The following is a 24,320-nucleotide window of genomic DNA, read 5'->3' on the forward strand; positions in this document are numbered from 1 at the left end:
AGGGAGAGAAGATTAAAGCCGATTGTGTACCGGAGCCCTGAACGCAGAGAATGGAAAAAACAGGACCTTCTATAATTAGACAAGGAGCCGCCCAAGAGAGTTCAGGGAAATTCCACGCCTGCCAGCTTCTCAGGTACTTCCCTGGCAAACCCTGAAATGCCCTCAGGTTTCAGCTATTCCAGGAAAACGAGACTCTGAAATTCCCCGGCCGTTCAGTCGTGAGTTTCCCAGACAGCGGGACTTCCGTACCCACGGACATGCTCCCTGGCGGGCAGGCGCTGGCATCACGAGGGCCGTGGCTGGGGAGGCACAGGGGGCCGCACCGCAGACCGCGGCTTTCAGAGTCAAAGAGTGACCTTCTCCCCAGGCCCCCGCAGCCCAGCCGCGTCACGTGCGAGAAAGAAAAAGTAAAAACACTACGATGCAATCCTCTACAAACGGATCAGCAGAAAGAGACAGTGCAGCTTTTCAAATATCGTGTCCAGTATCATAAAGAGGAACTGACAGCCTATGAAAGCAACCTGAAATGCTGATGAACCCTGTTCTTTTTCTCTCTCCTTCTCAGGGAGAGCAATGCCACACGTAATTCTTAATTATGAATAGCAAATAGCACAAGTCAGATAGGGTCAACAGATTCAGATATAGGTAGTCTGGGTTACTTCCGTGTGTTTATTAGGTACTGCACTCCCACATTTGAAGTTATCCCACAACTGAAGGTATCGGATAAAGTAGCTGACGGATTTTTGTTTGCGCAGTTTTCCTGTAGGGGAAAAAAATTCGCTATACATGAAGTTTTATTGTCACCGGGTGGCTAGTTGCAGAATTGTGTATAATTTCATATTTACTCTAATACTGTACAGTATGTCTGGTTATTAATCCTAATACTATGTGCTAGGCCCAAGATCTGAGAGACAGGCGTTTTCTCATTGGTCTTTGGACAGAAAGCTGCTGACCCCTGCACTGACCTTCAGAAGTCTGTTTCTGGACTTTTACACAGTAGGTCCCTCTTGTGGCCAGTGGCCGCACACACAGCAGATCAAAGAAGCATCTTAGAGATATCCGACCATCACAATAACAGATCAAACGTATGACCACAAAGGGACTGTTGCAAACTCAACTGTAAAGAATCAGGTTTCAAATACGGTTCCTTTTAACTAAAACCTACTAGTTTCCCTTTGTTTACCTTTGATTCTGTTAAAGCACTGTATAGAAGACTCGTACAACTGCTTTTTAAAACCTCTGTGATCAAGCAGCTTTTTCCACCTTGCACAAGCTCGCTGGTCAACCGCCAGGGCCCGAAACCGTTTACTTTACTTTGTTTACTGTTTACTTTGGCTCTTTATGAAAGAACGGCAACAGAAAGCCAGTGCCTGCATCACCCACCACCGCACTGTAACTCTCATTCCAGCTGCCACTGGAAATACAATATTTGGACCTAGAAAACCTCGTATTTCTGGTCAGCTCAGTGCACAGGAATTTTGCATAACTGCTCATCTACAACACAACCTAGCTACAATGGTTTTCCACGGCAGCATGCACACTGCTGTCCATATGCTACTACTGAGCTGACTGCGTTGAATTTCACAATATTTGCTTTGCAGTACATTTATTTCCAGCAGCAAGCATTTTAAAAGTAACTTCCTTTTGAAACAATAATTGAGCGCAGCTATCAGTTTTCTAGCTTCATATTACACCGGCTCATAAAACGAGGCTCACCCACGCCACGCGAGTGGCAAGGAACTTTCTAGACACCGTGCCGGAAAACCATGCTAAAGCTCTCCATGCCAACCACTGCATACACAGTGTGTCTCCATAAACACTGTCTCTCTCACTCCGTCGCTAAGGCAGCATTCCTACCTCTACTTGATAACATCGGGCTGTGTTTGTTGCTTTATTTTGGTTGTCTTTTTATAGGGAAAAGGCTGTAAGAAAGCCCTGGACCCAGCCTGCCTGCTGCGCTCCACAGGAGGAAAGTGCGAGCCGTAAGAGATCCGTGAAGGAGGCGGCGCGCAGACAGAGGTATTCCCGGGGGATTCTGCGGGGGGAAAGTGCTTTCTGCGGCAGACACCACCTGCGCTAATGAACGTGTCTGCGACGGGCAGGTCTTGAGCGCAGACCGGGTCTTGCAAGCAAACCTCCTGCGATGTGGCAGGGGAAACGGGAGTCATGGCAACTCGCTTTGCCGTTGAGAAAACTCATTTTGGACTGCAGTGCAGATGCCTGCTCCCGCACCTGAACGCCACCATGCATGAACTGTTGGTGTTAGAACAGTTTGATGAGGGTGCTCTGAAGGCAGATCAGGCTCACAGGACTGCAACAGGAATAACCTGCATCTTTGTATGCCATGTGTACACCATTATATTCTGCATGAATCAGAAGTCCTTTTGCTATTGTGTTGATGGTGAGAGATAGCACGAGATAAGAAAAAGGACTGAAGGTTAAACAAATATTTTTAAACCACTCAACAGTTCAATGGTATCAGAGAAATGGGCAGTGTATAAGTGAATTTACTCGAGCACCCCCTCTTCAAACGGAACACGGTCTAAACAGCTTTGGGCAGAAATCTGTGAGAAGGAAAGACGTGCTCATAAGCAGGAGTTCTGAAGTCTACAAACCTATCAACACATCAGTGAAATCCTTCATTAAAATGATTTCTTACAATTCCATGTAATTGTTGTAGCATATAAAGCAATTCACACAAAAACTATTTATAATTTATAATTACAAATATATGATGTAGACATCATGATGCAGCATGTCAAAATTCCCTCACAACTCAAAAATTTGATTTCATCACTCACTATGGCATTGTGAAATTGTTTTTTTAAAGAGTACAGGAAACAACGTCCCACTGTCTCTAGAAAGATTTTTCTAGGAACTGATTCCAAGTTGAACAGGAGCTTCCTGTCTCTAGCGAGTTCTAGCAGGAGCTGCTGCTGCCAGGCGCCCACAAAACGACAATCTCTCCGAACCCAAGGGCATCAGAGAGTATGTATCTCGTTGAGTCAACGAGCTGGTTGATTCATTTATTCCTCATGTTGTACAGCAGCTCCTTCATGCTTCCCAATCACAGGCAAACAGGACCTGTACGTGGAAGCTCCATTAATAATAAGTACAGACTGAAGGTGCCCAGATCTGCAAACTGGGTACAAGTCGGTTCTGGAAGTCTGGAAGGGGGAGATGTGCTTCTGCACAGCAGAGCTGCTGCCATGAGATGCCAAGTCTTTAGGGCCGAGAATGGCTGATCAGACTGTTGTCACACACTCGTTTGCCATGCTCAGGTATCCATGCATGCAGTGACTTAGAGAGATGCGTTATCAACATAAAGCAACAGAAAACAAAGCAAGCAAAGTCTTGAACAGACGCCACAGACTGAGGCCCGTTCGGAGAAGCGTTAACACTTTGGGGGACAATAAAACTCCATGACAATAGTTTAGAACAAAAATGTGGAAGGCGTGGGCAGCCAACTCTTCTATGCAAACGTCAGGCCCTCTCTTGCCCCTTCCACACATTGTTGGCTTGGCAAAAAGTATTGTTGAGGCGGAGTTGCACATACTGTAAGTGACCTCAGCAAGGCGACATGAGAGATGCAAAGACTTCCTTACCTTTGCCTCGCTCATGCCCTCGACAGGTCGGCCTGCTCTGACGGGAGCTGTGAATGTGGTTTCTCTGCCCAGGGAGAAGCGCGGCGATGCTGCCACAGACAGCGAGGACGGAGTCGGGGGACGGGGCTGTCCAGGCGCGCAGCAGAGTGACAGTGGAGCTGCGGCACCGGATGGGAGAGAGGACCGAGTCCCGCCTGCAGGACCTGGGGCTGCGCTGCGCGGCGGAGGTGACCATCACAGAGCACTACTACGACAACCAGGACTTTCAGCTGGCTGCCCAGCAGGTCTGGCTCAGCAAGCAGGATGGAAAGTGGAGGCTGATCCTGGGCTCACAAGCAGACCAGAGGGGATCTCAGGGGGGCCAAGAAGGCAGTGAGCACAGACGGGACCACAGCGCAGACAGGACAGAGACAAGCAAGGTCAATAATCCCCAGGAGACAGGAGGGAAAGGCACAGGGACTCCGGAGGAGCTCGGAGGCACCTCATCATTTCCACCCAAAGGATGTTCCAGGGCTCTGAGAGAGCAGCAGAAGATAAAGTCACCCTCCCCTTCTTCTGATCTCCAGCCAGCAGCTGTGAACCCAGCCAGCTCCTCCTCACACCACCGAGACTCGGAGCCAGGGCCCCATTACTGCGAGCTGACTGCAGACAAGCAGGTCATCGAGCACCTGGCAGGGAGCCTGCAGATCGCTCTGACGGAAGAGCAGAGGAGACACCTGACAGTGGAGAAGTTCCTGGAGCTGGCGCGCATCCAGCAATACGGCAGCCGCACCGCTGCCGGGAGGCGGAGGTACGAGCTGAGGGACACCTGCACGCTCACCGTAGAGACGGACAACACCTGCCGCCCCGCCAGGCGCACGGCTGTCCTCTCCATGCCGGCGGACGTGCTGGACATCGGGCGCGAGCTGGAGAAGATGGAGAAGATGGCAGCGGAGTTGGAGTTGGAGCCGGAGCCGGAGCGGCATCTCTCCAGCCCCAAACCCTCAGTTCCTTCAACTCCCACTGGCCCGCCCCCGTGTGTGGTCAGCAGCCTCTAGCACACTTGCCGATTCACCAGAAAATACCAAATAACCAAAAATAATTTGCTTAAACACGAGCATTATTGGTTTTGCAAACTGAGACTCCGGAACAGAAAGTTACTCAGACACACTAACAAATCTTTTCTCAGTTATGTCATTTTCTTGGTTAAAGTCACACTGTAACAAGGTTTACCTTTAATACAGAAATGACCACATTCATTTCTTATTAAAAATAAATCGTAGCTCAAGTAAATGTCATGAATAGTGGCTCATTATTACCAAGGAATGCTCCAGTAGCAACAGGCAAGCCTGCTCTAGGAAGGAAATTTGATTAATAAACAGCAGTGTTATATTTCACTTCCTAACTTCCCTAAATCACACATTTCTGACAAACGTATTCGCTGCTCGGGGCTGCCAAAGGACCATACTGACAGAATTAATATTAACAGCAAGCTGGGGCACATTAATAAAATATGGAATGCCTGCTGATCACTGCAGTCTTTGAAATAGGACATGACAGAGTCCCATTCGAACTAGTTCAGTCAGTACCAAAACGTGTCCTTTGAACACAGAGTCAGACATTTAAACCATGACCACAGTAAACTAGCTTAAATGTGTAACAGAAATAAAGAAAGTGAAAATCAAGTGAATGATTGCTTTCAAAGACTGTAAAATATTCACTGCCTGCTTATGGCCTACAGAGGAAACTCCTGCCAGGTGCCAATGATGTTTAAATTGTGTGAAAACCCAAGAGGCAGGTCCGGGGCGGGCAGGGAGCCCCTCTCCCTGTGCAGGCGGCCAGCCCCAGCGCGACTGCAGGTGTGAGGCGCCCGCACACACCTCCTCCAGCGCAGCGCGGCACAGCCACGGCCGCGCAGGCACGAGGCATCCGCCGTAGCCACGGCAACCGCACGGGCCGTAATCTGCTTATCGCTCCCATCAGCTCCGCCGAGAGGACGGGAGGACGCGCCGCGGGCTCCCATCAGGCCCACGGACTTTAAATGTCACTTGATTTATGTTTATTGTTGTTCTAATTCTTTAGTCACCCCACCCCCCCCCCCCATCTTTGAAGTTGCGCTTATTAGCTCGCCTGGCTTTCCTTTCACAGGAGAAATGTTCCACATCAAAGGGAAGGTGTGGAGTCGTGGTTTTAGTCAGATCTTAACAGATCACGCCTGCTAGCGGGGAAAGAGTTTTTGCGTGAGGACACCTGGATTCAAAAGAGCTGTGAGTGACTCCGCTATGCAAACAGGTATTGAGAAGGCTTGCCGCCTGCAAGCTCATGTGTGTTGGGATCCTCTGGGATGAAAGGAAGGAATTATGATAAAAACATGCAGCAGCTTCTCAGTGCCAGAAGACAGATCTGAGGGGAGGGAGCTTCAAAGACCACTAGATACCCCTTAACACGAGAGAAGGCTGCCGGAGACCTGCGAGCTGCGAGAAGAGACTCCCTTCCCACCCCGGACGCCCTGCTTCCTCTACCGGCCGCAGAGATTGAGATAAAGCAGAGATTGTGCGAGTGGGTTTTCTGAACTAACTATAAAAACTTGCATTTTCAAACGCTTGTCAAAATGGGCACGGGCCAGACCTCACGTACTGAGCCAGCACTGCAAATCATCTGCAGCCCTGACTGAATATTCGGCTACTGAAAACGCAAGGAGCTCTATCAGTCTCTTGTACGATTACAAGTTTAGAGAAGCCTCTTCCATGCAAAGCGGATCCTGAGAATTGAAAACGTTTTTGGGTGTAGGGATGTAAGGAAATCCCTTACGGCACTACTCAAACTCTGTGGACCGCTGGGCTTAACAAACACTGCGCTGTGTTTAACAAAGATTTCACACACACACGCGCGCGCACATTGAAGGAAATCATCCCATTCACTCAGCCAGCCCAAATGAACCCAAATCTCATCCACCCAGCAACCCCAAATAACTCTACCTTGTCTAGAGCTTCTGCCGGGCAGGAGTAAAAATACTTAATCCAGATTAATTTCACACTGCTGTATCTACTTCAGTTTCCTGCAGCTCAGCAGGAAATATCAGCAAGAAACATACATTCAACTCCTCCGCCCCTTCTTTAACCTGGCGCTCCGTGACCTACATTGCTAAATCTCTTAGAGACACTTGAGTTTTCCTGGACAGAAAAAGTTATATATGATATGAACGGCCATGAATCGTTCAGATGCTTTTAAACCATCCTCATTAGGCTGTCATTCCTAATGTAAAGGCTTTGTACTTGGTATTAAATACAATATCAGGGGCTCAACAGTGCCTCCTGAGTGTATCTGCCTCAGTGTCATGGGTATCTAGATTGCTGTACTGAAGAGCAACCAACATTTTTAAAATACTGAAATCCAAAGACCGGCTTCACAGAGGTTTTTGACCTTAAGCCTGGATTAGGTCAAATCTTTTGAGCTAACTGCCGCTTAAAAAATTATCAACCCAGTAATTAATGCTACTCAAATTAATGAACTGAAACTTCAGATTAATGGGTTGGGTCCAAATCTTTATTTAACCTGCTTAGGCCTATTTCATACGTTTCGTCATGAAGAACTTCCCTCCTATTCAGTGCTATCCTCTGGAGAGGATTGTCAGTGATCCCCCAATCTGATTATTCACAGCGAGTATTACAAAGCAGTAACAGGACCCGGAGCGCAAGGTGAGACTGACTCTCTACAGGACTCAAACCCTTCCAAACAGCGGCTCTATCCACACAAAGGACTTGGCTGCTGCTTGCGTGGGGCCGTGTGCGACTGGCGTCAGGACATGTAGGTGAGACAAGGGGCTCGATCATTACCTTCGTGCCCGAGGACAATGCAGACTTCCAAACCCTGGGAGTGCAGCTCAGTGATTCTTCACCCTATGGTTTTGTTTTTTTACACTCAGTGGTAAATGAACCAGCTGCAAGACAGGCACTGCAAAGCCTGGCCTCGCCTCTTGCTTGTAACTGTTCTCATGCTGTAACTGCCAAGGCATCTCCTCACAGATCTTGTTCTGACTGTCGCTGGGTGGCTGGAATACGATTTCTACTACCAAGAACATTTCTATGAGTACGCCTATGAGTAGAATTACTAAATAATGTTGGATAGAAATGTATCCTGAAATAGCTACAACAATCAATTTTACAGCAACACAATCGCCCCCCTCACCTGCCCAGAGACGGTCGAGATCGAACCCTGCCAGTCCACGGAGAAGACCCAGCTGGTGCCCTCAGCACCAATGAGCCAGGAGCACGGCGCTACAGGCCACTTGTCTTCCCCTCGGCTGAAGCTGTCCATGGCTAATTTGAGTTATTAATTAAATTACATGCTTAACGAGTCTATTTTATCCCCCGCCCCAACGCTTGAGCAGCTGACAATCTAAAGACATGGTGAACTAAAAGATTAATTCCTTCACTGCTTTCCTTGCGAAAGGGCCTGGAGGTGGAAGAGGAAGGGGAACCATGAAACTACAGCCTAAAAGGCAATTTTAGTGAACAGCGACCAGGGGAAATCGTGCGTCTCCAAGGAGCCCTGCTGAGCACCTTCCAGCTGCTGCTGCTGTAGCAATCACTTCCAGCAGGACTGCAGCAGATAAGAGCCGGCTACAGCGCGGGCTGCACAGGCGGAGGGAGGGGCCACTCCTGAGCTCTCACTCCGGGCCGCCAGCTTGTCCGAGGGGCGTCCAGGCCTCCCGCAGAGCCAGCATTCCCATCGGGAACGACACAGGCGGGAGGCACACGGCGCCGGCACCAGTTCCAGATGCCACTCATCTCGTTACTTCCCGCTGGAAGCGCAGGGGCGGGAGGCTCGTGGGAAAACGGCTGCTGTGCCCGACGCGGCCATGGAGGGACAATGTGTCCCCACACTGCTGGGAACGTGGGCTTCGGTCTGACTGTGAAGCCCTACGAAATGCCCAGTCCCCACAAAACATTCCAGCTTATATTGTCAGCAGATAAGCTGCCAGCATTTATTGCGAATGTACTATAGTATGTTTTTAATTAATATTTAAAATTGCCGGTTTAATTGAATGTCAAATAAACAAGCCCACTGCCCCATGTAAAAGGAGTTTCGAAGTGATGGGATTTCTCTCAAACCACACTTGTTATTTCCTGGAAACCAGTTCATAAATCAGTGCCATCTTTTATTTTGTAAGAAACTAATCAAAAGACATGCCAATAGAATAAAAAAAATACATTATTAATAAGCTGAGACTATGGAATTCATTAAGAGACGTGGCCGGATGTCTCCAGACATGTACAAACACAAACCCTGCGCCGATGTTGTTCAGAGACAAACAGACCGAACGGAGTGACAGACCGAGGGGCAAAGTCCAGGGCAGGTGGGGAGGGTGCAGGATGCAGCTGCGCAGCCGGAGCAGACGCCTGCGAAGGAGGGGCCGTCCTGCGGCAGACGGGGCGGCGCTGAGCAGAGCTCGGCTCGGGCACCGCTGCAGCCGTCCCAGCAGGGCTTGGCTTGGCAGCTCCAGCAGCGTCAGGCAGATGTGCAGCAGAATGTGGGCACAGCAGCAGGGCGAAATCAGTGCTTCACTCTCAGCTAACAGAAAAATGATTAAGTGTGTGAAGTATGCTCAAGTTCTAATGTCATCCGAGAACACCCTTCGATAACAGTATATTTATAGTATACTATTAAAGAGGGTGATGGGGCGACATTAGAATTTCAGAATACTTAAAAAAAATATTTTGATATGTTTAAAAGGCCATAAAGGAGCCTATGCATTAGTCTAATACTAAAGGGGGAGACTGCAATGCAAGGAGCTCGGCAGTGGGCAGGCAGAAACCATCTGGGTTGAGAGACTTGCACTGGGATGAAAATATCCCACTCTGAGCAAGAATGTACAAGAAACCAGGAGGAAACGATCTTGGGTGGACAATGAATTCATAGGACCCCCATTGCTCCTCTGAACTCGCTTCCAAATTGAATTGAAAAAAGAAGGAAAGAACGGTACATCGCTGTGATTGCCTCACTCCTTCCTCTCCTGCATAATAACGCTCCTACTATAGATAGCAAGGCCCTGCTGCTACAGGCTACAGTAGGATTGTTCTGTCTTCGACTCCCCTCTGCCTTAATTACTATACCTGCTAGAGTGGAATAACACCCCAGAGATCCCACTGTGCAATTACTGTTCCACTGCAGAGGTGGCTAACAATCACTGCCTTTTCAGGCTGCACACTTACAGAATGAGTCTAATTAGCAAGAACTGCAGCATTTGATCTGTAAGGCCTTCTACCCATAGAGCCTAGCACACCAAAAATAACAGTAAAAGCTTTAGGAGACGTTTCGAAAAATCTACACAATAATATATATATAGAGAGAGAATTTTACAAACACTTTTTTTAAAAGAGAAACCTAAATAATACTGAGACGTCAAGTAGCTCAGTGATTTTTTAAATGATCCGGAAATGTCAGGAACACAGAGCCCTTCATCAACAGCGGCAACGGATACATTAGCAACATCACAATAATTCAAGTATGTTCATATGTTCAAGGTCTAAAGTCCAGAGGTGTACTCTCCAACACAGGTGTTTTCCTTTACACACGCAGTATGTCAACACCACAGACTAGATCTTTAACATTTGTTGCTGTATTTTGTACACATTGCCGTCCACAGCACTGTGATTAAGTGTTCAGTAGGCTTGGTTTCGATGTGGCATTTCTGTGAACAATCTATGAACAGACAGGAAGGCAAAAACTTCCACGCTGCCCTTGTTCAGTGTGCACAACATTTCTCCACTGTCGCAGGCCAGAGGGAGGGAGACTCGACTGCAGCAGCTCCCTCAGGGAGAGTATTAAAGAGAGCTGCTTCCAAGGAGAAACCTCTGCGAGTCCACTGGGAAATCAGCCAAGATCTTCAAGCTGCTTCACACATCCGGCGATACAGGCCGAGCGTGTGAGTGTGTGCAAGCTGCAGGAAGACAATCAGTCACTCAGACAGACTTCTTTCTCAAGAAGCATGCTGTAAAATGTATATTTTATGGCGCTGTGGGATTTTTCAACACAATGAAAAGGGAAAGCCATTTGTATTACCAAGATGAGGCGTATGTGATCCTTGTTGCAGGACAGAGAGATGTGTAGGGAACACAGCGGAGGACCTACAGAGGTAGAATGGTCTACAGAGAGAGAAAAACACATAATGAGCACGGTCTTGGGGAGATCATACATTTGCGCTTTCATGGCAATTATATTGTCTTAACATGTACCCAGGGTGCCAAAGTGCTGCCCATCCTTCTTGAGTCCCCTGAGGCATTTCAGAGGAAGTGGGGTCACAACAACAAAGTCCTGTTTATAAATAAGCCAAATAAGCCATTTGATCATTTTATGTGAATACAAAGGCCATCTGACTCCAGTTTGCTTCTTTAGCGGTTTCTTTTTCAAGAGAACATGGAGGCAAAGACGGGTGTACAAAATAGTATCAGGAATTTAAAATCACGAGAACAGATAGCCGAGGAAGGGATACAAATCAGTGCAGCTCACAATGGGTAGTTTTCTATGGTTTCTATTGTACAGAACTATACGCATTTGTATAGAGAGATCTTGGATTGGAAAAGGACATATATGAATAAGATAAAGTACAAGAGTGAACATGCTCAGTGAAACGTTTGATTAAATCCCTTTTGTCAGTCCAAGATTTGTTTGGGATATGGTTGAAAAAAGGTACTTTAGAGAATGGAAGAGGATTATGCACTTAAGTCCCATAAATCTCCACAATAGTTAAACAATTTGTGGAGCAAGTTGTTAAACCTTCACAAAATACCAGGATAAGACTCTTGGATCAGCTAGTTCCAAGCATCCAAGGTGACCTCACCTTTCGAGACAAACGCAATGCAAAGTGTGGCACAATGGCAAAACACATCTGAAGCCAGGGAATTCCACTGCAGCACAGCACACAGACCGTGCGAATCTGCAGGCAGACAACTGCTCCAGTCGACTGAGGGAGGGGAAGAAAGCTAAAGAGAATGCTTTATACAGACTGCAGGAAGCAAACCCTGGATACAGCCACAGCTGAAAGACCACTTGAGCTTGAACAGGTCAGTCCCAGTTTTCCTGAAAGGGTTAAAATATATCACTCTCCTGCTGACCCCTGGTCAGCGAGCACAGACCTGGCTGTTGCTGAACTGCTTGTGGCCTGTCACCCTGGCCTGGGCTGACCAAAATGCCCATGAGCAAACACTGGACAAAGAGCATTGCTGCCCAAGGCCTCTGGGCTTATTTGCTATCCAGACAAGAGGTCACTGTAAACACAGCAATTTCCATGAAAAACACTAAATCTGGATGCTGCTACACAAGACTGGGAATTTCCACAAAGAGATCAAGCAAAGCCATTAGCCAACCACACACTATCTGTTTGGCTAGTAAATACCTTCCCCCACCAGATAATTATTGTTTGGCTTACTGAAAATGCACTAACAAAAATAAACACCTGCTTCACCTCACGATTCCAGGCAGGGATATTTACCTGCCAAAAGACAACAAAATGCCAGAGGAAATCTGCTCCAAACAACTATTTTATTAGATATGGCACTTGAACTGAAACATCACATTACATAAATAGGTACATAAATGACTACACGTGCATCCCTGTACCCGCACACAGCCGCGGCAGCAATCACAATATTCCAGGGACATGGGGAAGGGATGCAGGATTTACAGCCGAAAATAAGGTTGGGGTGAGGGTGTTTTTTTTTCCAAATTTCGGAACATTTTATGCTGTCATATGCAATTCATATGACAAATATTCTAAACGTCAGAGAGAAACTGTCCAGCAATCTTCCAGAGCATTCTTGTTTTCAACACAAAACTCAGAGAGAACTAATCTGCTTTAGGTCAAACTACAGATGAGCTGCTTAGCAAAAGATAAACTACAGATAATCAAAGTGGTCACAAGCTAGTGGGTTCACAGAGAACAACTCTATCACAAGTGCACTGCACACAGCAGCATCGCTCAGAACAATAGCCAGCAGCACACCTAGGGACATCCTTCCTGAACTCAATCAGCGGAGCAAACCGACAGACCAGTCTCAATCAGCGGAGCAAACTGTGCTTTACAATCACACCCAGATGGCACACCTCAACCTCAATTTAACTCTCACACAGGCAGTTACCAGACTGAGTGCGCCGCAGGCAGCCAGCTCGAAATGGCTGGCAGACTGACCCGAAACCAAAATTTGGAAAAAAAATTCTCATTGAAAACCAAAGACTGTCAAACCAGCTCGGTTCACAACACCGACCCGACCCGGTGAGGAAACCATGTGAGCCCCAGCTCTGACCGGAGGCTTCTGGACTCGCGGGCCCGGCCTGAACGAGCTCCTGACATCACAGAATCCGACCCCCACCAGAAGAGCAATTACCGAACAGGCGCAGAAAATACACCACCGGAGCAAGCATGGCCCTCTGATCGCAAGTGCTGAGAGACAGATTTCAGCGACCGCAGGCTGCTTTGCACTGCAGCGGAGCGAAATATCTGCTACTCCACTGCAAGAGTGAGCAGCGGAGAAAGGGGACGGTCGGCCAGAAGGCACAGCGCCGTGTGCATCGCGAAATCAGATAAAATAACCCCACACGGCCTCGCTCCACACCACTGAAATCTGAGATACGTCTAACTGCAGCACTGACTGGCAGCGATTTAATAAGATAACGATACATCGTCCTTGTTGTATGAATCAGTATGGCATGCACAGCAATAAGTAAAATCTGGCGTAAAACCTCCAGGCCATTCAAAACATTTCTCTTCCCCGAACGTCCTGATTAATATTCCAGATAATCACACAGGGGTTTTTTTTTTACAGCAAGATCACAAAAAAATACATCAGTACATTTCAATAATCCTCTTGGGTCAGGCTGCAGCATTGGCTGCTCTTCAGTGGACGACAAAAGGTTGAGACAAATCCCAGTACAGCATTCTGAAAGAACAAAACCCATGCTGCTGCAATACAGTGTGAAGAACGTATATGGGGCACCCTTGGAGACAGACTGATAATCTTGTCATCTCTGAACCATCAGCCTCTGTAAGCTCCTACTGAATCTGGCTTTGGTTTTAAAGAAGATTAAAGTGTTTCTCTTAAAGTCAAAGGTCTATTACATGCTAGATGTCCGAAAGCATGCAGATTGAGGGCTTTCAATCCACATCCCTTGGTCTGTACATAATACTGCCTGTTACCAAACCACACAAGCTGTTGCCTGATTTGGAAATTGGGAAATCTCCATCCCTGTTAAAGGGAAACAGGTCAGGCTTTGCATGACACAGCAGTCCACTTCATCTCAGGACTCAACAGTCCCAAGCTCCTGTACCGATTGTCCGAAAGAGTAAGGACATACTGTACTCTTCCCGAACAGCATTTCCCCTGTGGGGCAACAGCTTGCCTTTGCCTGTACCGCTGTTCCCAGTATAGACGAGTCAAACAACTGGGTAGCACAGTGGTCAGCATTGCTGCCCAGCAGCGCTGAGGCCCTGGGCTCAATCCCGGACCGCAGGGCGCCGTGAGTGTGGAGTCCGTATGTTCGCCTTGCGTTGGTGTGGGTTTCCTAGATATGCTTGGGTTGTTTTAACATGCTCCTATGCAGAACCTATGGCAGCAGAAACTCAGGAAAGCAGGCCAGGCAGAATGAGCGTGACCTGTGGGTCCCAAGCTCATGAAAACCACAGCTGCAAAGCCTGCAGACACAGCCGAACTCCCAGCCGCAGGAGAGATGCGAGTGAAAGGCCTCAGAAAGCCCAGGGACATGCTGGCTCTCAGCCTCATATCCCAGACAGACAGCATCGCTAACCAGCACAGGTCTCTTTAAAAAAAAACCCTGCTGTCTTGTAAAGTAATATTCTGTCACATTCAGTGTGACACCCAAATAGCCCTGTGACAGCACCTGTCACACTAATAAATCTTCCTTCCAATATGTTCATGCTGGCAACTGTGATTAAATTATGATATCGGTCCTTAACAAGGGCCCAGCAAGATATTCCATAACAAATTAGACAGCAAAAAGAGGCCACACAACCACCTCTCGCATGGAAATAAAACTGAAATTACGTGCCTTTAACATAATAAACTGTCCCCGAGGGCCCTCCTGCAATTAAAATCACTGCTCTGAGCACAGCCCGCGCCAATGAGATGGTCTGTTCAAGTGCTAAAGGACAGGTTATTAACCCACAAGCAGGGAGAGAGGCCGGAGCCCCACGGCAGAAGCGTGTGCCTGGACGCCAGTCCCACTTCCTCTCCACAGAGCTGCCAAGCAAACCGCCAACGACAACAAAAACTTCAAAGGACTTGTCCTCCCATTCACGGTTAAAACCTACAATCAAACAAAACAAAGCGCGGCTCTGCAAAGTCATGAGCTGAAATAAAAGCAGCAGACAGAAATGACATTTTAAAACCATTAAACTAGCAATTACAAGACAAATTGCAGGCTCTAGGAGAAAGTTTATGCTGTTTTGTTTTACAAATCAGTCCCAGTTTACAAAAAAAGTCCCACAAGATTTTTATTTTTCAACACTTGCTTGACCTGAAATAGCCTGCAAGAAAACCTCAAGGTGACTGCAGGGTCAGCCTGGGCAGCTGGCGTGCTGAAATGTGATGCACGACGCGGGGGTTTAATTATTTTCCACAACGTGCTGACAGCCCTGATTCGACAAGTCTTCTGAACAAGCACATCACACAAGGAGGGTCATCAACGAGGAGTCCATTCAGTCCATCGAGCCCGTTTGGAAGTAAATTGATTCCAGCTTCTCATCCAGCGGTTTTCTTGAGAGAATCCAGGTTCAACAACAGGGCTGGGGAGTTTGTTCCACACTCCTACATCTCTTTGGGTACAGAATACCTCCTGTTCTCCGTTTGAAATGCACCTTCGCATATGTTTCCACTTGTGTCCGCTGGCTCATGCTTCGCTGTTCATTCTGGAGAAATCTGCAGCGTTGATTTTGTCGGCGCCTTTAAAGGTTTTTGAATACTATACCAGATTCTAAATCCCCAATCAAAATTAGAAGAGCAGTGGTCCTAGCAGAGATCCCTGTGGTACACCACCTCTATATCACTTCAATTTCAGCCTTCATTCCTCGTACTAGCCATTCTCGCTCAATCACCCTGTGCTTTGTTTTCTACTTATTAACCAATTTTCTAGCCAAACCCACATTTCCCTGAATGCCTACTGCCTGTAATAAGGAACTGAGAATCTAAATACACCATATCATATGCTCTTTGTATATCCATGGCAGTTGTTGCTTGTTCAAAGCTGCTTAGGCAAGTCCAGGCTATTCTAGATTCATGCTGACCGTCTCCCAGAATAGGATTTCCATATAGCTGATCCACTACTTTAGTTGTAATAATCGTTTCCATAATCTTGCATGTAGAAGTCAGTTTGATTGGTCTGTAAGAAGGACAGACTGCGACACTCCATGCTCGAGCCTCTTTAACCTAAACCTCACTTCCCTGCTTCGTGCAGCAGGGGGCACTGGCACACCTGCTGCCAACCTTCACATTTTTTACTCCCCGTGGAGCAGTCACGGTTGTTAATACCCCGTGCAGGGTGTTCCACTTGCAGACTGCCCTGCGTTACAGTCCTCGCACAAAACGTCACGCCCAGTGCCTCACAGGAGGCTGCTTTGTCTCCAGTCAGCTGCTCTGAAGCGAGCCAGGGAAGGAAGCATTCTGCTCGAGCTTGGCCTCACTGTGCGAAAGCAAATCAGAACCACGGACTGCAACCCACCCGTTTTAAAGGAGTCGCTCAGAAGTATTTAGACAACAGGCTCAAGGTCCTCAAAGAAAAACGATTACAAAACCTACTGCCCCTGTGCAAGTGTTAGTTACACATTACATTTCTGCCGAATCTCCCAGCGGTTGTCCCAGATCTCCTCGTTTATTAACCTACTGTAGGTCTCCCTTCCCAGTTAGCACACTACAGCAGAAGGGTAACAGAGTAAAAATGGCAAGGGGGCGCCGACTGCTTAAGGGGCTTCAGTAAACAGGTGTCTCCCATGTCCCAGAGGAGCCGGCCCTGCATGGAGGTTAAAAAAAGGGACCATTTGTATCAGTGGTCCTGGCCTCGGGCCCTCGAGGGCTACACTCTAGCAGGTCTCTTTACGTCATCGCCCGCTTCAGACCTAATAAGTCTCTCATCCTTCCCATGCTGCAGCGCCTGAAGCAGACAGGTGCTTGCCTGGATAGACACAAACAGCGTGGAAGCAAGTACAACCTAATGCTGCACAACTGAAGCCCACAAAAAACTTCTCCGGAGATGACCGCGAGTGACAACGACAAACGTCGGCTCCACAGGCAATCTCAGCACATCTGCTCCTTTGCAGAAACAGGTTTCTCTTTCACCTTCAGCTGCGGCAACTGAAGCAAAGCCAGATCATTTCCTTTCACTATGACACAGCCGGGGGAGCTGAAGGTTAAGCAGGTTAGTCTTCTGCTGCTTTGCTAAAACAGAAAGTAAAAACAGGAACTTCTACAATGCAGCACAGAACCTGTACAAAATTATACCGAGTTCTTCAAGGTCAGGTGCCATTCTGAGGTGGCTGACTGGATTAATGAACCGCACAAATACTCAAGCAGTAAATAAGCAATTAAATCCAACTATGCAACTGACAATCGGTATACTCATGTTTATTCATACGTTTAACTATTAGGAATATTTTGGAGTTTAAGAAGGGCCAGAGACAATCGCCCTTCTGCATATGTGAACTGATACGAGGCTCAACTGAATCCTTCTCTTCATGTCTGTGCTTCGGCAAGCTGCTTCTGCACAAGCAGCCCCAGAGGGAGGAGGAGGCAGCAGCAGCCCTGGCACAGGAAGTGGATCGCTACTGGGGTTCAGCCACGAGCCTGTTCTGCACAGACACTTCCAGCGGTTTCACTGATGGGACACCAAGGACTCCCAGTAACCAGTCCCTGCCCTGCAGCCCTGTGGTCCTGCTGCCACAGGTGCCTGTGGTAGAACAGGGCTGGGGGGGGCCTCTGTGGTGCTGCTGGCATACAGAGGGAGGCAAGGAGGGGGCAGTATCAGAACAAGACACCTCAAGACTTCCTTTCACATTGCCCAAAGTTTCGACAGCCTCGCAGTGACATGTTTGAAATATTTCGGGCTTTCACAAGCGGCACAAGCATTCAAAACATTCAGCGTCTCCCAGTCCACAGAACAGCCCCAGCCTGGGGCAGCCAGATGAGTGCTGGCGTTTATGAAGTGGGTCCGCCTTCTCCGGGCTGCCTCGAGTGCCCTTCCAGCCCACTTCACTGTGCCAATATACAGCCAGCTCCCGAACCGAACAACGGCAAACCAGCAGGCCCGGAACGAAAATGAACACGCGGCCCTTTAATAGCTTTAGGTCAGAGTGCTGTTCCGTAACAATGGGCTAGAAGACGTTTTGAAATAGAGGCTTATCGATATAACCTCTGCTCTTCCAGGGCACATTAAGCGAGGTCCTAAGGGCAACTTCGTGCCAGATTCTCATCTGCATAGCCAGCGGAGCGAGAAGAGGAGGAGAGGGGAACAGGCTGCGGCGCAGCGCTGCTCTCCCAGTAACGCTGCCTCCCAGTGCCACACACTGGAACAGAGCGATCCACAGTTGTGCTGATGCGACAAAGAAATTGTTTTAGTTCCACTATAATAACAGTCTGCACAGGATGCCGGTGCGAGATCTGCGATTAACAGCGAAGTCTGACACCAAATTACAGGACTCGGCAGCACAAAAAACACACAAGCTGAAGATTAAAGCACCGGCAGACTGACGCGACCGACGTGTAATCCGAGCAGTTTAATTTTTACACTATAACCTGATTAGTGTAACTCAACCAATCTCACGCCGGACGAGACACTAAATTGCAACTTCTCCACCAGCACATGCCTGCAAGGTCTGCTCTGAGTGGAGAAGCTTGATGGGTGGGGGGCGCAAGGTGGTGGATGAGATTTTGGGATTGAATAACTAGCAATCAGACAGCCTGGACAGCCTTTAGCCTCAGACCCCCACCATGGACCACCAGCGCCCTCCCACAGCCCCAGAGTCACATTCAGCTGGCCTGCACTTCCCAACTCAACTTCTCAGGACCCTTTATTTCAGCTGCTATGCAAATGAGACAGTAGCTGTCACTGTTGTTGGTGGAAAGTAGAGCTTTACACGTTTCTAATATTTCATTAAATCCATAAAACCTGAACTCTTTTACTTTGAAAATGATTTGAGATAGTGTTTAGGTGGGGAAAAAAAAAAAAGAGTCTTCTCTGTTCTTACATGAGAGGCTCGGGCTCATTCACTGAAATCCTACTATAGTTTCAGAGAAGAAGTGCTACAGGTGTCTATTTCTGTCAGTTGTTCTGTTTCTGACAAAGACGGTTCAGTCCAGACCAAGACGTTAATTTGCTCAGTGTTTCTTCACCTTGAGTACAAGGTACAATGTATAGACTTGACACTAACACACTGCCAAGGCACGCCAGTGTTTACTGGAAAACAGCTAAACTCGAGCCAAATTTCTGAGGTCAAAATACGCGACACTACCTAGAACCCAAACACTCCATTCTTCCTGTTGGATACTGCTGCACCCTAGCATGCCAGCGAATAATTGCTGCCTCTGCAGCATACTCTGAATATTATTTTTGTTTAATTTCAGGTGTACACAGCCTGGAATTTCTACTGCAAGCCTCATGCTGCTGGATAGTTGTGCCACAGGCTGTGCAAACTGCACTCGTGAGGCACTAAGGTGCTGAAGCGGACTGCCGCTGCCCCTGCAGGGAGGCTGCTCAGGGAGGGCAACAGGACTGGGAACTCTCCTCCCTACAGGCCACCCCGAGCGAGCCGGAGCGACCACGGTCTGGCCGAACGCACGCATCCTGCCCTGCAAGCGGACTTCCTGTCTGGGCAGCGCAGGTACCTTCAGGGGACCCGGACCCCCGCCCTCGCTGCTCTCGCGAAGGGGACTGGGTCTCCCACACACGCCGGCAGTGCCAGCAGAGTTCATTCCACTTCCTCCCCGAGTTTTATTTTGGCTCCTGTTTCTCTGGCTCTCTGGGGGGGAAGGAGACAGGTGCCACAGAGGAAACATTTTCAGCTCTTAAAGCACAGTTTTTCTGCACCGCTGCCAGAGCAGATCTGCTGCAGTAGCACGAAGGCGGCTGTGAGCAGGTTTTTGAATCATTACCTCCACATCACAGCTAGGGAGCCCCAGAATCAACCTGGAAAGACCCTTCTCCCTCACAAAGAGAATGTGCGAGTCCCGCACACACGACCAGAGAGACCAGCTCCACCTCCTCCTCCGCCGCTTCACCAGATGGACAAACAGCTCGCAGCCTGGCTCACGCACAAAGCTCTCTGCTGCCGGCCAGGCTGGGGTGTCAACAACACAGCAACGGCAGCAAAAAAAAAAAAAAACAAGAAATATCACTCGTGAATCTTGCCACTGGATCTCTTTTGGGGAGATGAGTGCTGGGCAAAATTAGATAGCGTAGCAGCAAAGCCCATCATGCGGAGCTGCAGGAGCCCAGGTGGACAGGCACGGTGGGGGACGAGAGTGGGGCGTGCAGTGGGTGTGGGGTCCTGCAGGTATACCCCCTCCCCCCTCCGCTGTCCATCTGAAATTAACGGCACTGCGAGCACGTGTGGCGAATGTCACTTCCTGTTTTCAGCGAAGAGCAGCATCGCTCTGTGATAAACGGACCCCCCCGCCTCGCCTCCACCCCCCCGAGCAGCGGCGGGTCTGAGTGAACAGACACCGGGCTGACCTACATTAGGGGTCAGCGCCGGCAGACGTCTCCCTGCGTGTTTTCATGTAGTAATACGCCTGCGGCTTTATGATGGGGAGCGACGGTTTCACGACCCGAGCGCCATGCCCACTCCCGCGCTGGTAATGCGTGTAAACACCCCCCCCCCCGGGTCCACGGCCAGGTCCGTGGCGCTGCAGCAGGCAGACGGACGGACTGAGAGCCGCGGCCGTTTCACACGCACGGTACTGCGGGGCACAGACACGGCCCCGCAGCCCACGGACTCCACAGCCTGCGCCCATCCCGCCGGCCACACAGTTAAGCACCTGTCCCGCAGTGTGGACGAGACGGCGGTTCAGCAGCGGCCCCTCCACTCTCACACGCTCAGGCGGCGTGTCGGCACACGGACAGCCGCCAGCAAAAGCGCTGCGGTGCGACACCCACGGACACGGCACGGCGGCGACCCTCTCCCACTCGTGTCCGTGTCCCCCCCGACACCAAGACCAAGACGCGCCCGTTGCCTCTTACCTCGCCGGCCGTGGGGACCCGCCGCTCCTCGCCGCCGACGACGACTCCTCCACAGGGACGCTCCGACGGGGCTTCAAAACAGACTGCCCCCCTCCCCCCCGCACCCCCTGCGGGGACGGGCGGCGTTTCTCGGTACCCACGGGCCCGGCGTTAGTCCCACGCGTGACGGGGGGGGGCCCGCGGGACAGACAGCAGGAGCGCGCCTCAGCGTCGCGAGCAGCTCGACACGGCAGGACGAAGCGCCGCACTGTCTCGAGCGGGCGGCGCGCACCCAGCAGCCGGGGCCTGCCATCAGGAAGTGTCAGGTGGAGCGGGACGGGCGGGCGCCCTGGCCAATCGCCGCTCCAGTCGGGCTGCGTTGCACGCCCCCGAACGGTGGCTCGGCCAATCAACTCTACGAGGAGGCGGGACTATGTTAATCGCAGATGAGTGCGCAGGTAGCGAGCCGTGTCTGGGTCTGGTGGGAGAAAATGAAAGGTGTTCGGATCGCTGCGCCTACACCTGCAGTACTGTCCAGGCACTAGGACGTAAAAACCTGGATTTTACCGCGGTGGGGGAGGCAATGTGGTCTGAACCCGATTATTTCGGCGAGTTCAGCAGATGAAACTGCTGGCCACGCCGTCTCAGCGAGTGAATCTTGAAATAAGACTGTTTCGCTCTTTTCGGCGGCATGAAAAATAGCCAATATTGATACACGAATAGAAATCTGTGCATGACAGAATCAGAAACACGCACCAGCGGCCAGCTGAGAGCAAGAGGCAGCGTCTGTAGACGAAGGCGTCCGGCCCGGGTCCACAGCTGGCGGCGGCTGAGTGTCCACATCACGTTTCCCCAGGGACGCAGGGGCTAATCTCACTCCCTGCTGCTCGATGAGCCCATTTAGTTTCATTATTTCGTTGTTTTTTTCCTGCTGAGGAGCGCTCGGATCGATAGATCTTCGGGCGCGACACAGACGCATGAGCACCGACATGAAGCCCGGGTCTGGACGCCTCTTGTGCTCCTGCCGAATTACAGACAGAGGCGCTGAGAAACACGCAGCACAAAACCGACACGATGCCGTGGATCAAAAAGTCAACCAAAAAAAACAACAACGAGTTGAATAGGAAACAAAACACCGACTTTTAACTCACCTGCGTGAACTGAGCACAACAGGGGCTGTGCCGCTTGAGATGAGTGGAGAGGCGGATCGCAGGTGTCTGCAGTGCTCTGGGGACGGACGTCGGAGTGAAAGCGAGATACCCCAGGCTCTTGGGCGACTCCGACGAACCGAGCAGCGAGCCAGGCGAGTCAACGGAGGAAATAAATCGATTTTAATCTCGAGCAATTCGGAAACTCGTGAGGAATGTGGTGTCCGGGGCCGACGACTGTGCGTCAAGGACGTATTTCACTGGTTATTTCAAACGGCTGTATCGAAATTCCTGAACTACACCGCAATATAATATAATAAAACTTAACACTGGACGCAGTTGTCTGTTTTCAAGTTTTAATTATATATATAAAGTGTACATTTCAATAATGTATGTCTTCAACTATGAATTCAAATATGTCCTGTATAAAGTGGACTGTTTTATTAGTTTTTCACATTGAGCTGATAACTTTGTTTTGATGTGCTCAGCAAATAATTAGGGATAGGCTTAGAAAAAAAGATGTTATTTTAATACCTTAACCATCCCTAGAACAGGCTGGCGACAGTGCAGTGACATTTACTAGCGCGTTTCTGCTTTGTATCCCGCAAGAGCTGCGACTACAGTTACTCCAGGATTTTCACCAAACTCAGATTTCTCAAACTACAGACCCTGCCGCCTGACAGAAGGAAAACCACCAAGAGCACGGTTTCTCCCTTATATGTCCTCGGTCCTCGGGTATTCTGAAACTCCCTCGACACACTGAACTTCCTCACTCTCTCCTCATCTTGCTCATGAAGCACGTGTTCCCTTACCTAGTTCAGGCAGACACGGGGTGAGCGCACAGGTGACACAGACACGCCTCCCACAGCGAGCCGCTGCAGGCGCTAATATTTCACCCCGCACACCTGGACGACAGCAGCCCCGGACCTCAGACGAGCACAGATGATCACGTCTCAATCGGTTTGCTTCAAGACCCGAAAGCGGATGAAACATAAGCCTCTGAAAGAAAACTGAAATGAACTAAACTGCGATCCAGAACTGCTACAAGTGCAGTTACAGGGCCAGCGGCCTGAACATGAACGAGCTGCTTAAGGAACAGTGGAGCTCGGGTGATGTTCAAGAAGATGTGCACTTCAGGAGCACCGGATTACAGCTTTATAGCGCCCTCTTGCGACACAAAAAGATTACAGCCCTCTTGGGAACAGCAGGCAGAATGACAAACCTGGGCTCTTCAACATTTTCCGACAGGACCACATTTTAATGAAGTTTAAATAATGTACCCCAATTTCAGTCTAAACACACACCGGGACTTGGAATTCCTACAGATAAGGTAACTATTAGAAAACATCTAAAATCACAACTGTGACACCAAGCAGACTGTCCTGAAGTACAGCAGGAACAGCGCCGCTGTACCAGAATGTGCTCAGTGCTTACCTGGACTGGGGGTGAGGCCTCGCTCCATCTCTGGGGACCCCCCGGACTGCCTCCATGAAGTTCAAAGTTCATCCACACTAAGTAAAAACACGGTGAGGTATGTTCCAGAACAGGGGAGGCCAGCCTGATCCCACAGAGCCACAGCCTGGTTTTCAGAGTCACCCTGACAGCGATTCCTAAATGCTGGGAAGAACTTCACCTTTTCTTTAGTGCACAACTCACCTGCTTGAGTGGCCAGAGGGAAGTGTGGACAAAGGCACCGTTCAGAGATCATCCATCCATTTCATAACGGCTGCGTCGAACTCAGGGCTGTGGGGGACCAGGGCCTGTCCCAGCAAGCTGCACATGGCAGGGTACACCCTGGACAGGACACCAGTCCACAACAGGGCACACACACACACTCTCACACCGGGGGCAGTTATCCCATCAGACAATGAACCTCCAAGCATGTCCCTGGAAAGCGAGAGGAAACCAGGGAACCCACATGAGCACACAGGGAACATGCAAACTCCACCCAGACAGCACCCCCGGTCCAGATTTGAACCCAGGACTGCACACTCACCACTGCGCCGCCAAGCCACCCACTTTCACAGATCATACCACACGCAAACCCAACACCTGCAGCTCTCAAAGACATGGCAGGCCGTTCCCAACAGCGGGACCGCTTTCAGGGCGACCCGTAAGACCTGCTGGCCCGGGGCTCTCTGGGGTCAGGGGCCATGCCTCGTCTGAACAAGAGTTTACACACGGCCAAGCAGAGCCCCGCTTCTTTGACCATCATGCTCTGCAACTCAAAGTGTGCTGAAACAGACAGCAGAAATACACCTCAACAATTCACGATTTAAATATACGTTAACAGTTTATTACACTACATACCTCAGTGAGAAAACCTGTGCTTGTGTGCGTGCGCCTGTGGTGGGATAAAACTACAGCA

The 24,320-nt window shown here is 49.5% G+C and overlaps 2 protein-coding genes across 3 annotated transcripts in view; one reads left to right on the top strand and one right to left on the bottom strand.

The window, feature by feature from the left end:
* The window catches only part of ralgps1 (Ral GEF with PH domain and SH3 binding motif 1), a 144,961-nt gene extending 122,680 nt beyond the window's left edge, over positions 1-22,281 (bottom strand). The window contains exons 1-2 of one of the 2 annotated variants that reach the window (XM_088615142.1): positions 20,826-22,281; positions 19,739-19,923 (exon numbers count right to left, since the gene is read on the bottom strand). The gene's annotated coding sequence lies outside the window, so the exon portion shown is untranslated. The remainder of the gene's footprint in view (positions 1-19,738; positions 19,924-20,825) is intronic. The other variant, XM_088615141.1, reaches the window with a different exon arrangement.
* On the top strand, positions 1,678-5,269 carry LOC148643793 (uncharacterized). Its single transcript, XM_088615162.1, has 2 exons — positions 1,678-2,019; positions 3,678-5,269. Exon 2 carries the CDS (start codon positions 3,692-3,694, stop codon positions 4,640-4,642), a length of 951 nt encoding a protein of 316 aa, XP_088471288.1. The 5' UTR covers positions 1,678-2,019; positions 3,678-3,691; the 3' UTR covers positions 4,643-5,269.
* Positions 22,282-24,320: the final 2,039 nt, after the last annotated feature.

Source organism: Lepisosteus platostomus, chromosome 21 (assembly GCF_059453375.1).
Source record: "Lepisosteus platostomus isolate fLepPlt1 chromosome 21, fLepPlt1.hap1, whole genome shotgun sequence".
Lineage (NCBI taxonomy): Eukaryota > Metazoa > Chordata > Actinopteri > Semionotiformes > Lepisosteidae > Lepisosteus > Lepisosteus platostomus.